The 16,593-nt window shown below is 37.9% G+C and overlaps 1 protein-coding gene across 4 annotated transcripts in view; it reads right to left on the reverse strand.

Annotated features, from left to right (window-relative positions):
- Nucleotides 1-16,593, reverse strand: part of LOC123874672 — a 132,974-nt gene that overhangs the window by 61,671 nt on the left and 54,710 nt on the right. For 3 of the 4 annotated variants that reach the window (XM_045920179.1, XM_045920212.1, XM_045920204.1), the window contains exons 3-6: nt 11,781-11,894; nt 10,597-10,697; nt 9,689-9,835; nt 9,118-9,201 (exon numbers count right to left, since the gene is read on the reverse strand). In XM_045920179.1, the coding sequence (XP_045776135.1) occupies nt 9,118-9,201; nt 9,689-9,835; nt 10,597-10,697; nt 11,781-11,894 (446 nt within the window). The remainder of the gene's footprint in view (nt 1-9,117; nt 9,202-9,688; nt 9,836-10,596; nt 10,698-11,780; nt 11,895-16,593) is intronic. The other variant, XM_045920186.1, reaches the window with a different exon arrangement.

Below are 16,593 nucleotides of genomic sequence, written 5' to 3' on the forward strand. Positions count from 1 at the left end.
AAATACCCATTTTAGTTTAATTAAGTTTTTACGGTCTACCTTATTAGGACCGTCTCTTACAACATGTAATAAACGATTTGCAAATTCGTTGCGTATTTCTGGCCCGTATTTATTATTAGTTACAGGTAGGATCATCACTGCGCAGTAAAATCAATCATAGTTTTCAATCAAATACCAAAGGCGTTTAGAAAACTTACATTAAACTTATTTCAATTAAGGCTTAAACGGTGGCTAATAGAAAGGTGTTTCTACACAATGGATAAATTTTTGAAATTCAAAGGATAGTTTAAATATTAATCTTTAATATGAATGACTTTGTAACTTAAATATGAATGACTTTGTACAAATTTTACATGCCTGATTATGTAAGGTGAAACATTTCTACTGGACAATATGTACTTAATAATATCTCTAAAATCTCCATGTCCAGATCAAGACATTTGTATCATGAGCAAAAAGGATCTTCGGGGGAAGATCTGTGTCATTGCTAGGGCCTGGTGGAGGCACAAAGTTGTTGTTAAAAATCTGAGCTGTGTTGTCTTCAGTTTGTCAGTCTAGTAGCAAATCTTCTATTCACATTGCGAGCGTATCCGAAATTTATCATAGATATATTTTAAAAATTTGTAAGCTAAATAATTTAACTATAAGGTGGACCCTCAAGAGGCCCCTGACAAATTTTCGTAATTTATTATTCTTTAAACAAAGAATTAGCAAGTCATATGATTGCATTGCGGGCGTATAAGAAATTTATCATAGATATGATATTTTCAAGGTTTGTAAGCTAAATAATTTACCTATAAGGTGTACCCTCAAGAGGCCCCTGACAAATTTTCATAATTTATTATTCTTTAAACAAAGAATTAGCAAGTCATCTGGTCGCATTGCGAGCGTATAAGAAATTTATCATAGATATGATATTAATCATTTCAAAGTTTATAAGCTAAATAGCTTATTTATAATGTGGACCTTAAGAAGTCCCTGACAAATTTTCGCAATTTATTAATCTTTAAACAGAAAATATACGTTTATAGTATATTAATTATTATTAATAAGTCAGGGTACCTTATAAATTTGTCAGTTTTATTAGGTAAGGTTAAAATCCCCAGCGGAAGGAATGCCATTCGTATTCTAATGCGTTGAAACAGCCCCAATGACTGTTCAGGTTGCATTTAATTATTCAGTACGTAAACACGTAAAGGCCAGAGAAATCATGTTTTAATGCGTCGAAGCAGCCCCAATGACTGTTCAGGTTGCATTTAAATATTCAGTACGTAAACACGTAAAGGCCAGAGAAATCATGTCTTAATGCGTCGAAGCAGCCCCAATGACTGTTCAGGTTGCATTTAAATATTCAGTACGTAAACACGTACAGGCCAGAGAGATCATATTATAATGCGTCGAAGCAGCCTCAATGACTGTTTAGGTTGCATTTAAATATTTAGTACGTAAATACGTACAGGCCCGAGAGATCATATTATAATGCGTCGAAGCAGCCCCAATGACTGTTCAGGTTGCATTTAAATACATATTCAGTACGTAAACACGTGCGAGCAAAAGAGGTGATATGATATATCACTTTAAAACAAAAATATGTAAATACCTGCTCCAAATTCGTCTTCTACTACAGCAACAGCTTGCAAGTTACACGATACACATTTATACACATTACACAGCAATACACTCTCCGAAACACTTATCTTCTGTTTACGAATTTTAAGTTCTAACTTTCGTATTTTATTCTTATAATAATGGTCCTAGATCCTTTACATTTGGACATTTTTATACCGAACAGTGCGAAAACGCTTAAAAGATGTTGAGTGGTTGAGCACTAGAACGCGAATGATGGACGACAATCGACCGAGAATGCAAATGGACGATACCTACCCACAACAAGAAAAATAAAAATTTAATTAATACTTTTTTCTCAACTAAGTGCAGAGTGGTGACATCTAGGCGTAACTACCTGTGTTATAACATCAAGACCTGCTAATCTCGAGGACGAGGCGCGAGTATAATGTAATGTAATGGCAGTTTTTTCACTTGATTCTATGGACGTAGGTACTAATGGCAATCGGGGTATGAGGCGGGGGGTGTGCGGGGCGTCCCAGCCCAGATTGCCATGTCGACCTGTCGCGTACTATACGGTCTACCTATGTAATAGTGTGGCGTAAATTTTGTAATGTAGCTAAAAATAGTGATAAGTCAGTTCGATGATATAAAATCCATACTAATATTATAAACACGAATAAGTGCCTATCCGTCTTTCCGTTACCTTTTCACGGACCATCCGTTTAACCGATTTTAACTGGTAGGTACATTCGAGAATATCTAGAGACGACCTAGGATTCTTGGATAGCCTATCTAGTTTTTATCTCAGAAAATCAAAAGGACTAACTTATCATCAAAAATCCCGGATAAGTGCAAGTAGAGCAACATCCGTGGAGAGGGTTCCGTACGACGAATCTTACCTATGTGAGTTTGTATGCACAGTATCGAGAGATTTACCATGTCCTTTTTAAGGGTTTTCTTTCCTTTTTTTATTCGGACGTACGGAACCCTAAATTTTAACTTAAGTGCACAAGAAAACTCTTTACATAGAGTACTTTTATTGGCTTGACCGTAAGCTCTAATATAATATTGTTCCAATATTCCCATAGCAAGCGGCTCGTATTTCTTTTCTTTTTTTCACAACGGCTAACGTTTCTTTATAGTGCCCTGAACAATAATAGCGGCCAGTTCTGTTAGTTTTCTTTTTTCTGCGTTCTTCGCGATCCCACGCTCGGCTGGAGGCTGGACGTCATAAAAACCTGCGTCGGCGCAATTATTGTGACGCCAGTCGCTATCGCCACCGGGGATCGCTTTCGTTGAAAATTGTATCGGTTACGTCAAAGAATCAAATGACCACATTAAGTGTAAATTAAAAATTTATAACACCCCCGACAAGTGAAGGTTACAGTAACTAGAAAAGAGCTGATAACTTTCAAACGGCTGAACCGATCTTCTTGGATTATAGCTAAGAACACTCCCGATGAAGCCACCTTTCAAACAAAAAAAAAACTGAATTAAAAACGGTTCATTATTTTAGGAGCTACGATGCCACAGACAGATACACAGATACACACGACAAACTTATAAAACCCCTCTTTTTGGGTCGGGGGTTAAAAACAGTACATTTGACGCGGTGATATTTGTAAATTTTCATACAAAAAGCAATAAAGATTTCCTCCACGTAAATTTTAGTCCAATTTTCATAATTCTTAGAAATGTTGTAGATATAATGAAGAACTACGCTTGTAAATTTTAATTTTAAAGAAATATTGCCTAAGTTAAATGTTACTAGCGTCTTGGTATCCATATTTTTAACCTAAAAACTTTTTTGAGTAAGTATTTTTAGTTTTTAATTGAAGTAAACAGAAATACTAAAGAATAAAACGTACGAGCCTAGTTTAAGGTGTAGTGTAGGTGTAAGGTCTAATGAGACCCAAATTGTCTAATTTTGTAAACGTTTGGGGGATTAAAAACGTTATCAGTTATCACCCGAAACAATATTTGAAGAATAAAAATATGTATGCAAATGCCTACTGGCATTTATGTAAAATTCAGAAAATTTCAGGTTTGTCGTCACGAGCTAGAGACCTGTGACACGCGGACAGACAGACAGTCAGACAGCAGAGTGACATTAATAGGGCTCCGCTGTTACCCATTGGGTACGGGACCCTAATAAAAATTCAAATAAGGGGGTGCAGAGTTTATTCTACCTAGACGAAGTCGCGGTATAATACCAGATTTTCAATTGTTTTAACCTATGAGAGTTAACACTTAACACGTACCTACCTAGCAACTCGATCCCGAATGCAAATCACAATTGCTTTGCCATGGTCTATTGCTGCAGGCTGTGTTGGCGGGAGTTGGTTTTATGGCCATTTTTATGCGTTCGCGGGTAGGAAAAAGGAACATAAATTATCTTGAGGTAGGTTGCGAGCGCGGCTTTATGTGATCGCTGGGAAAGATATTGCAAATACTAATTTGGATGAAATAGTATAAAAGTAATCATTTTTTTTAAAGAATATTATAGCCATGCTAATCATGACTAATACTCCCCCTTTCCCCTCCAATTAAGTATAAAGCTTATAATAGTGCAACGGGTGGGGTTTGAACTGCCAGCCAACCTTTCGGAATTCAGTCCGCTCCTCAACCGTTGAGTTATCGAGGCTCTAAATTATTGCTCTAACTGTTTAAAACTTAATTATCTAAATAATATCATAATCGTAGTCATATACTTTATTTGTACAGGTACAAAAGGTGTTAAGTACAAAGAGTATAGGTAATGAGTCCAATAATATAAGAAGAAAAGCTGTCTGACTGATTGATCTATCAACTCATAGCTCAAACTACTGGACGGATCGGGCTGAAAATGGCATGCAGAAAACTGTTATGAGGTTCACTCAGAAAAGATTTTTCAACACTAAGGAGGAAAAAAGGATTTTGAAACTTCTATGGTCTACGCGAAGTCGCGGGGATAAGTTAGTTTTCATAATAAATGATTATACACCAAGAAGAGATTACATTTATTTCCGATTCAATCCATCAGTCTGCACGCCTTCACCGCTGGATATCTTTTAGGTTTTCAAAATTGTCTGACTCTACCACCTGTTTATGACTCTACCAAACGGTTCACGATGCAGAGTCTACCAAAAAAAACCGGCCAAGTGCAAGTCAGTCTCCGACGATTCCATACTCGGGTCTTTTTTGACATTCTGCACGATAAATCAAAAACTATTATGCGTAAAAATAAATAAAAATCTGTTTTAGAATGTACAGGTAAACACCCCTTTCATATGATATCTCACTCGGTATGATTATTTTATTTTGACATTTCAAACCCCAATTATCTCCCCTTTTTAATTGCACTAAAAATAGCTTTCACTTTTTTTTTATTCCAATGATGCTGGGCCACTATTATACCTACATATATCTACAACTGTTCCAAATTTCATGTTGATAGCTTTAATATGATAGAATTACAGAAATAATCGTTTGTGATAGACGGACGGAGAAAGCCGCACCATTTAAGGGTTTAATTTTTACCATTTTGGTACGGTACCCTAAAAATTAGCCCTCGCTATTCTCAGCTTAAGTACTGAATAGTGACTATACAGGGTGTTTGGTAATCAGTATATAATGACGACACGTACCCATGCTACTTTGATCTGATAAACACAATTCTGAAGTATAATGACGAAATAAAATTAAAAAAATTCCATATAAAATTTAAAAAAAAAATTATGTCAAAGTTTTCATGACCCTAACGTGCCCTAGTTCACTGAGGTCGCTGGCCATCTTTAGATAGGCCAAGGTCAACGATCTCAGTGAGTTAGGGCACGTTGGGGCCATGAAAACTTGGTCATAAAAAATAAAAAAAAAATTTGTACGGAAATTTTTATAATTTTATTTCATCATTTTACTTCAGCATTGTATTCATCAGATCAAAGTAGCATGAGTACGCGACGTGTCGTCATTATATACTAATTACCAAACACCCTGTAGACTGACGTTGACCTTCCCCGTGCTATGGCCGGTTCATCTCATACATATTATGCATGTTTCCACACCATTGCGCGTGCTCCTCGTCACGCCTCATCCGATACTGTTATAATATTGTACACAATTATTCCTAGTGAAGATATCTATTAACTCACCAGTAGAATATCTTCCGTTCTTTCCGATCTTCTATCTAGTTTTTTACTTATATATTTATACTTGGTCGATTTTTTTTATTTCCTTATCTTATTGTGTGATAGGCTTCATCGTGGATCGCCACCAAAGTCGCTAACCTAACGCGAAATAAAATATACACAAGTAGGGGTATGCCTTTTTACAATGTTGTAAAACAACGGATTTGTCGTAATTACAAGTATAATTATTTATAATATATGTACACTATACGGAATAAGCAATTAGTATGCTCATAATAATGATTAAATTACTCGAGGGTCATGAACGAAACGATTTGTGTGTCGTACCAGACAACAGTTAATTATAGAATAGAATAGAATAGAATAGATTTTTATTCAAATAAACTTTTACAAGTGCTTTTGAAAAATAATTACAATTTACTTGTATTTTTACGATCAGCAAATTATAAATAATCATATATTCCTAAATGCGAACGAACTTTGTTGGCCGCGACCCAGAATATATCATCACCATCATCACAATCCATCACCGACACACACCTAACAAGTGTAAAGTGTAAATTAAAAATTTATAACACCCCCGACAAGTGAAGGTTACAGTAACTAGAAAAGACCGAAAAGACCTGATAACTTTCAAACGGCTGAACTGATTTTCTTGAACTATTCCGCGCCTACGATCTAAAGTATCTGAGTTTTCCAAAACATCATTTTTAAATAAATAATTATGTATTTAGGCAACGTCCATCTTGACAGCTTGATATTTGTCAATTGACATAATATTATGAACCTAACGGTTATCTAACCTTCTTTTCTACAAGAAAACTAGAAAAGAGCTGATAACTCTTAAACGGCTGAACCATTTTTTTTGGATTATAGCTAAGAACACTCTCGATCAAGCCACCTTTCAAACAAAAAAAGTAAATTAAAATCGGTTCATTCGTTTAGGCGCTACGATGCCACAGACAGATACACAGATACACAGATACACAGACACACAGATACACAGATACACACGTCAAACTTATAATACCCCTCTTTTTAGGTCGGGGGTTAAAAATGGGTTTTCACAATAGAATAGAATAGAATTATTTATTTGCATAATGTGTGTATAAAAGATGATATATATGATTACAAGTTTCAGCACATTAGCCGTGGTGGCGTACAAATATTGTGTTAGTTATATCTACATGCGGTTCGTTAAATGAGACGAAAAAAAACAAATCAGACATGGAAATAAAATAAAAAAATAATTAAAAAGTACAATACAAAAAATATGTCAAACTCACAACAACACTCAACTGAAAACGAGTTTTCAAAATAACACACAACTCAAAACTGGTTTCAAAATAGCACACAACTGAAAACGGGGTTACACAACAACACCCAACTAAAAATGGGTTTCACAACAAAACATATCTGAAAAGGGTTTCACAACAACACACAACTGAAAACGGGTTTTGAGTTACCGTTAAAGCAATTGATATTATTTCTTTAGATGCATATTAAGTTCGAAGGAAAACATCGTGAGAATTACTGCATGCCTGAGAGTTCTCCATAATGTTCTCAAAGGTGTGTGAACTCTACCGATCCGCACTTGGCCAGCGAGAGAAGACCCGTGCTCAGTAGTGAGACGGCCATGGATTGATCATGATAGTGATGATGACTCTTCTTATTAAGTACGTACTCCGTGGTAGAACTGCACAGGTGTTGAGAATTTTTTTCATCGCGGTGAGGTCACATTTAAAGTGTATTGACGTCATTGCAAACTGGAAAACTGTTTTGGTTCCACGAAGGAAAATAATAATAAAACGAAGGTCAAAAGGTGTTCAACCTTTATACGTCTATTCATTGCTAACATTAAATAAGAACCATAATGAACGACTATAAACACAGATGCGAAATAACTAGGTATGTGCCTGAATAGCTAGGTTTTTGTATCTACAACTGAGAACCCATTACCCATAGCTAGCCTACAACTGAGGATAGAGCTTCCAGAATGGGATTGTATTACCATAGTGCACCATACTAGTCAAATGCGGATTTGCAGACTTCACACACTTTTGAGAACATTATGGAGAACTAATTCCCAGTCCGGCTCGCATGGGTAATAGATAAAAAGTATATCCTCCGATTATATCCACTGATGTCATAGAAATCAGTGAATATAATCGGGGGATATAATTTTTATCTACTGCTCATACTAGCCGGGCAGGTATACAGGTTTTCTAACAACTTTTTGCCTTCGATATAGAAAAGTTAGAATGTGTGCCCGGGATTGAACCTCATATCCCCCGAATAAGAGTGCGAATTCTGAAAGGGGTCTGCAGTAAAGAAATCATGGGTCTATGAATAAAATATGATAAAATATCTTTTGATTTTTTAAATAAACGCCTACAAAAATATTTTAGCAAAGTTATGTCTACGATCTTATGCTACCCAAAATATAGGATTGTTCGTTTCTTTTATGGTTCAAGCTAGATCAAAATAAGCGAGATAGATAGGAAAGTGACAGTGAGGAAGTATAGCATAGTATGTGTATGAGGAAGTATAGCATGTGGTAGAGCAGGGCTTTCGAGTATTGTGGCAAGGTTTCACGCCTGGCCCATTAGATCATCAAGACAAAAGACAAGTATTGTTCGTGCACCAATCTATGAAAGATTACAGAGTGCTTGGTGTCTGCTACGTCTTCTACGAGCCATTGTGCATGCTGTGTTAAGATGGAGCCACATCAGCGCACGCGCGCGAATCGTGCACATAACACGCATCAAACGCCTATGGACGCGTCACTATGTCTGTACGCACGTGCATATCTCAAACGCGTATATCACGCTGTCCATTATACAATATCAAGAGTTTACCAGTCAAGTTTGCACTGGACTTGAAGCGCCGTCCAGGCAACTGATAGCCATACAACATCAAGTGTGCATGAATCATGCACACTGATAGTCATACACCGTCAAGTGTGCATGAATGATGCACACTGACAGCCATACACCGTTAGGTTTACTGCACGCCGCTTCAACTCCGCTGCAAAGTTGACCGATAAACTCTTGATCGTGTATGGCTAGTGTCATGTTTGTACTCACTCCCAAAAACTCACGAGCATACGCACGCCGTGACTTGTACAATATACACGCAAACCTCGGAGACTCGTGAACACGTCCCGTTCTTATGATGCGTGTTATGCACGGTTCATGTACATGCGCAGGTGTGGATTAACCTCTATACTGCTACAGGCATAACTCATAACTGAGAAGGTTCCTGTGGTAGTGGAGCGGTGCGGCAGGGCTGTGATGACGTGACACGAGAGCTCAGTGATTCTTCAACTTGTAACGCTTGCCTCTCTTCCCACACCACTCCACTCCACCACACTCCACCGCAGAAGCCTACTCAGTTATTCGTAGTTGTGCGTCTATCTTACGTTTGAGCGCGTCACGAAGCGCAGTGGTTAGGGCGGCGAGCGTGTCGCGTATTGCCGCGTGGTGACGCTCGAACATGCTCACATCTATGCAATATGAATGGGTTTAGCATTTAGATATTTACAAAATCATAATTTACATGATGTGACGATTTTCTTTCTCGAATGACATAAGTGAGTGTGAGCAAGTCTTCATGTGACTGTCCATTATTGAAGGTTAGCACCTAGCAGTCAGTTTTCTAAACTTCTTGTCCATATGACATAAATCGCCATTCTATCTCTCCATTCTAGGTATCAAAGAGCATGCTGGTGACACCAGAACACGTACTGCTCAAATGCTGCAGTGTATCCCAACGAGAAGCCTACATTGACTCTCCATCAACACTCTCCGAAGTCCTCGTCACCGACCTGAGTGCCTGCTAGGATTTTGGAGTGAACTTGGCTGGTTGGAGTGATCCGGCGGGAAACCGCACCAGAGATCTCACGTACAACGGACGGCTACGTCCAAGTACAGTAAAGAAAATCAAGAGAAGAAGAAGTAAATATAAATAGGTTAAATCTAAGAAGGACTTACAAGCAGGGTGGTCATATAACGGCGCAACCCTCGTCCCCTCCAGAGGTCCGCCAGACAGCCGCGCGGATATGGCTTCGAGGAACTCCCTCACGTTGTGCAGGTCTCCCCGACCCTCGCTGGAGCTGGGACCTTCGCATTCTTCCTCATCTGGAATTGATAGAAAAGTTCTATGAAAAGTTATAAGTATAGTACTTTGTACTCGAAGTACTCGTATGTTCTTTTCAAGACTATAATATAATATGTCACCTTTGTCACGGCGACCTTTCTCGCCCTCTGTTGACTTCTACTTTGCTGAACTACAAGACGCTCGATGAAGTCACACTCACGCTGAGAGAAGTGTCCGAAGAAGTTTAGTAAGCGACGCTAACGCCTAAAGACATGTTCTTGGAGCACCAGATTTCGTACCAAAAACGTGGGAGTGAAATACTGTCCATTAGACAACGAGCATTCGGACAAAATATTCAGCCTCGTTTTATTTGCAACTAGATGATGCCCGCGACTTCGTCCGCGTGGATTTAAGCATTTTAAAAATCCCGCGGTAACTTTTTTATTTTCCAAGATAAAAAGTTGTCTATGTCAGTTTCCGGGATGCAAGTTAACTCTGAACCAAATTTCATATTTAAATCGGTTAAACGGATGGGCCTTTACTCTTTAGGAATCCCGTGGGAACTCTTTGATTTTCCGGGATAAAAAGTCTATGTCCGTCCTCGGGATATAAGCTAACCTTGTACCAAACTTCGTCAGAATCGGTTAAAATGTTGGACCGTGAACAGACAGCAGACAGACAGACAGATACACTTTCGCATTTAGTATGGAAGTATGGATCGTGGGTAAGTACCACTCCCGATGCTTATGAATATCGGTAAAACCATTGATTTTAGAAGAGAGCCACCGTTGGTAGAACGTACCAATTTGTTCCAGTCGGTCGGTGCTGAAGGTCCACGGCATAAGGCTGAGAGCTCGTTGCGCCTGACGCAGGAACCACGCGCCCGACTCGAACTTAACCTGCCTGGAACAGTTGGAAACTGGTTCATTTTAGCTGCCTCCTTGCGGTTACAACGCACTTTCTATTATTCTATTACTAGCCGATGCCCGCGACTTCGCCCGCGTGAATTTAGGTTTTTCGAAATCCCGTTGGAACTCTTTAATTTTCCGGGATAAAAAGTAGCCTATGTGCTAATTCAGGATATTATCTATCTCCATTCCCAGCCAAATCCGTCCAGAAGTTTTTGCGTGAAGGAGTAACAAACATACACACACACACACAAACTTCCACATTTATAATATTAGTGTGAAGTGTGATTTGCTGTCCTAGATTTAAAATTAAGCCGATTATCGATTTATCTCTTCATTATTTATGCCCGACAACAATGAATATAATAAAATTTTGAAAGTGAATCAATGAATATAATAAAATCCTTGAAATAATTCCTATTTTTTAAACCAACTTTTGAGGCAGTTTTGTGCGTAAATAAAGCATGTAACAAATAAAATTGCAAAATTGACAACTTTTTAGCAAACTTTTCTTATGATGACAATTTTTTTTTAAATATTATATATATATTTCATGTACCAAAATTGTAGTTACAAAGTTAAGATAAATTAAGCTATGTACAAAGGAAATGCTTATCTCTAAACAGAGATTTCTTCCAGCTTCCCCGTGCAGGTTGTGAGTAAGGTGCATAAATACGTGGAATAGGTCCCATGGTACTAGATTTATAAAATGGTTAATACAAGTGCTACACAATAATATTTACACAAATATCTTCCAATAAATACCAAATATTGATCAGTTTTCAAAATAATAACGCGTTATTTGTGTTTTTAAAATATCGTCCATCTCACTCTTGATTAATCCCGTCCATAAAAATCGATTGGGACAGTAAGCACAGTAATTACTTACACCATGGAGAGTAGTCTTAACTCTCTCTCTCTCTCTCTGTCTCTCTCTCCAATGTATTCTTTATTACTGAGGGTCGTAAGTTGTGACCTCTTTCCATTTATGACATAACGATAGGAAAACTCTTGGGATAGTAATAGGGTGAGTTCATAATTTTTTACTAGAAATATTTTTTTATAGTCCTTTGCTTACCTTTGTTCTAGACAAATGCAAGGCACAGGACCTCCCAGCTGGTCTCCGCCGCATCTAATGCATATGTTCTCCTTCGGCGCTATGCATCGCTTTCTGGACTCCTCCCGCTCGTCCCTGAAAGAAGAGAGTAGGTTTAAGTTAAGAACAATACGATCAAAATGGCTCTTTCTTGCAACCATAGATATTCCTATTGAGCCGGCAGGCTATAGACGGGATGATGGTAAGAGATTGACGATAGTTCCCTGTGACCAGAGACGGGCCCTAATGTGGTGTCAGCGTGCGTTGACACATTGGCCCCTTGTCATACTAGGGTGACAGCATCAAGACCGGGAGCCGCAGCAGAAATGGCTGAAACCGGCAAACAACGCAAGTATGCCTCTCTCATTTTATTTCGTTTGCCGTGGAGATCCTGGGGTCATGTAGTCTTGTGTTAATAAAATTACGAGACATTTCGCCGCGGTTAATGACCTCATCTGAGGAAAGAAAGGTTGGCTCGTTTTTTTCGCAAAGGATCAGCCTGGTTGATCAGCGCGGAAATGCAGCCAGTACTCCTGGCACCATTCCTAGCGGGCATGATTTGCACCACTCACCTATTCAGTGATTTGCGCAGTAACTAGATAAGGTAAGATTATCAATTAAAAAAAATTAACAATTGATAATTTGCATTTTGAATGTAGGTAAGTTTGCATTCACTTTTACGAGTACGCATCGCACTAAAATGCGAGCTACATCGCGAGCTAAACTAACTTAGCTCAGTCTAGCTCGCGTAGCTTCAGCATTTTTTCATACTTCAGTTCATACTGTTAGAGAGAGCAGAGCTAAGCTAAGTCAGCTAACGTAGTCTAGGTTAGCTCTACCCTACCGGAGTTATCGGAGTGATCTGAACCTAGATATTTTAGCTTTGCAAGCTAAAATATCAGCTAGGCTATAATTTCCGTGGTGGCATTATAGGCTCAAAAAGTCGCGATGCGTGACTTGAAATTGAGACCAAACTCCAAGCACGTGGTTGCATTAATTTATGCGTAGGCAAGTGGTAGAGTTTACAAAATGCCGTTTAACCTTTTGCAATTACCTATCTGAAATAGTAATAATTAAACCGACAGACCCACGTGTGGCGCGTAAAATAGCATAAATTGAGATTTTATTGCGGTACCATTTGCTCAGAAGTCACCAATTACTCGACAATCAAGTTTTCTCTCAAATCGAGTCAAGGAAATCTTTTTATGAGTATTTAAATACTGTTCCCTACAGTGTTAAAATACGCGTACATAAACCGTTATAACACTTGCACTATACATTTTTTCTATTAAAACTATGCAAACTTTAGTGAACAGCTAATTATCAAGAATCGTTTCTCCAATTTAATAAATAAACAAAAAATTGAAAAAAAAAAAACCACCATTATAAAGATAACTAAATCAGTAGGTGAAAGAAACTTACTGACTGATATATCAACATAGATTTCTACAGCAGAAACCGCTTGGTCAAGAAATACTGAACCCAATAGGAATAGATTTCGAGAAACCTAGGACAGGTTAAATTCTTACTTCTGCTTTAAATAAAATTATCTAACTAGCCGCTATCAAAAGTTAAGGGTGATTGTGATCTCTTATTTAACCCTACATTGCACAAGTGTAAATTAAAAATTTATAACACCCCCGACAAGTGAAGGTTACAGTAACTAGAAAAGAGCTGGTATCTTTCAAACGGCTGAACCGATTTTCTTGGATTGTAGCTAAGAACAATCTCGATCAAGCCACCTTGTAAACAAAAAAAAAACTAAATTAAAATCGGTTCATTAGTTTAGGAGCTACGATGCCACAGACAGATACACAGAAACGCAGATACACAGATACACACGTCAAACTTATAACACCCCTTTTTTTGGGTCGAGGGTTAAAAATGTTGAAACTGTGTGTGTTATTTAAGTCTTATAAGTTCCAAATGTACTGAGACGCTAATGGTATACTATGTTGATAGTACATCCTACTTAACAGGCTATATCAAAACTTAGCACGTACAGAGCTGATCCAAAGGCCAAGGCTGACAGATCCATGTCAATGCCTTTGTGTCCATGACTCAATAAGAAGTTACGATATTCCTTACGAGACAACACTTTACATGGAGTAATGGACCTTCGAAGCCGAAAATTAAAGACACGTTCATGACGGTATGATAATTATAATGTTTAGAGTATTTGGCTTAGCAAACATTGCAATTTCAGACTTTTTTGTTAGTTTATTCTAATTAGAAACTACTTTCAAAGCTGATAATATTATAGAGTCACTGAAGACATACAAATTATCCGTTTCAAAAGAGATTGAAAGCCTAATACTTTTCTAAAAATATAATGATTACATAAGCATTCATATTTCGTATCTAAATTTTTGGATTAGAAGTCAAAAATTTACCATCACCATATGATCATCGTGCCATTTACTTAAACAACTTATGTCTCGTGTTACAAATTATTTTCTTTATACAATACTTGAAGATACCCGAGACTCCGTCCGTATAAATTTAGCTTTTGAAAAACCTAGTGGGAACTCCTTTTTCTTCCTGAATATAAAATAATATATCTCCGGGTTGCAAGCTATATTCATCAAAATCGGTTAATTGGATGGGCCACGAAAAGATAACTGATAGAAAGACGGACACACATTCGCATTTATAATATAAGATTAGAATAGATACTTAGTATGGAAATGATTTTATTTGCTAGTACATACCTACATAGATTATAGAGGATGATGATATGAGGAGACGCAAGCTACCTCGGTACCAAATTTCATACAAATCGGTTAAGCGGATGGCTTTTTAGGAACCCCGTGGGAACTCTTTGGTTTTGCGGGATAAAAAGTAGCCTATGTCCGTCCCCGGAATATAAGCCTGTACCAAATTTCGTCAGAATCGGTTAGAAGACAGACACACTTTCGCATTTATAATATTAGTATGGATTTTAATTAAATCAAGTACTTAGATTTTCATTATATTTTAATTCGAGTAGTCAGTGAGTTTCAACAGGTGCACCCGATCCTAGCCCTCTTTGCGCAACGTCATGTCCCAACGCTGTCATGTTGCCCAACCGAATATCAAGAGTTAAAAACTAAACTTGCACGTATGCACACCATATAAATTATATCTATATGTATAGTACATAGCTACCTAGTGAATAACTGAGTATGAATCTGTGTGTACAAATATGCATTTTTGCAATAGTAAAAGTAGATTGTTGCAGCGACGTCCACTTGTAATAACTTATGACATTGTTTCAAAGTAGTCTCGCTGTTGAACTAAATAAAATGAAAATAATTATTGTACTTCAATAAAATATCTCGGAACAGAAAGTCCCTCAGTAATCTAACACCAAAGTTTAGCTAGTATGGACAAAAAGATCATCTCTGATTCAGAAACTTTTTTCTTACGGAACACAGAAGCTTAAAAAATTTTCTTCGCCAATGAAAGTAGGGCGCTTACGTTATAATCCTCGGAAGATTCCCATTTTAACACTTTTATGACAACTTTGTGCGTAAATAGATAAGATTCGGCCATTAGTGGTATGATAATTCTAAAACTATTTAACTTTAGACGTAGTTTATTTATTCATCAGTTGAAATAACTTTACACTGCAGCCATAAAATTAGTACTTTTTCTCAAAAATACTTTTCCCGTACGATTGTTCAACCCTTTCGATGAAAATCATCGTGCCTATCACCCAAACCCTTTGACTTCGCGCGGATGGTGGAGGGAAGCCAGGGCATCTTTATACCGGGGATCTCTTTCTTACTCAATGTTAGGTGAAATAGCAAACATTGGGCACGTGCGCCGGCAATTTCGGTCGAGCGTACAGCGTGCCCTTAAGTATGTACCTAATACATTATACCCAGTAGACATATTATCGTATTTGGTACAATGGAAGTTGGATTGCCTTTGGAAATCTGACCTCTGAAGGTGTTAAGAAGGTAGGTATTTAAAATTAATTCAATGTCAATGATCACTACCAGTGTTTTGATGTGTTTACGCAATACCTCAACCTTGACTTTGAGTCAAAGAGGTGTTATTTGTGATGATATTTTTACCTGACTTGATTGCGATGGTGACAGAAGAGGTAATAGCCTAGTGGTTAGAGACTTCGGTCTCGGTTTGGGAGATCTGGGATTCGATCCCCACCTCTAACTTTTCGGAGTTGTGTTGCGTTTTAAGCAATTTAATATCACTTGCTTTAACATCATCAACTCATCAGCGGCCTTCTGCTGATTACAGTTCTCTTCTCAAAATGATAAGGGTTATGACCATATCGATTGGTCGACTTCAAGTAGCTTTGAGGACATTATGGAGAACTCTCAGACATGCCAGTTTTCTCAACATATGTAGTTCCTTCACCGTTAAAGCAAGTGAAATTAATTAATTTGCTCAAAACGCACAAAGCTCTGAAAAGTTAGAGGTGCGTGCCCGGGATCGAACCCCGATCCACTTGATTTAACGGCGAAGGAAGAACATCGTGAAGAAACCCATGCCTGAGAGTTCCATAATGTTCTCCAATGTGTGTGAAGCCAATCTGCACCTGGCCTGTGGCCAGCATGGTGGACTATGGTCAACCCCTTCTTATTATGAGAGGAGATCTGTGCTCAGTGTTGAGCCGGCGATGGGTTGACGATGATGATGATGAACAAAGCTTAGCCGAGTTCTCAAAAAGATGTGACAAGTCTGCCCACGCGCACCTACCTAGCCGATGATCTAGCCACAGAATTAGGAATAATATAAGGCACTATTATTAGGATTTCTGTGGATATAGGCCCTTCTCATTCTGAGT

This window comes from Maniola jurtina, chromosome 2, assembly GCF_905333055.1.
Source record: "Maniola jurtina chromosome 2, ilManJurt1.1, whole genome shotgun sequence".
Classification (NCBI taxonomy): domain Eukaryota; kingdom Metazoa; phylum Arthropoda; class Insecta; order Lepidoptera; family Nymphalidae; genus Maniola; species Maniola jurtina.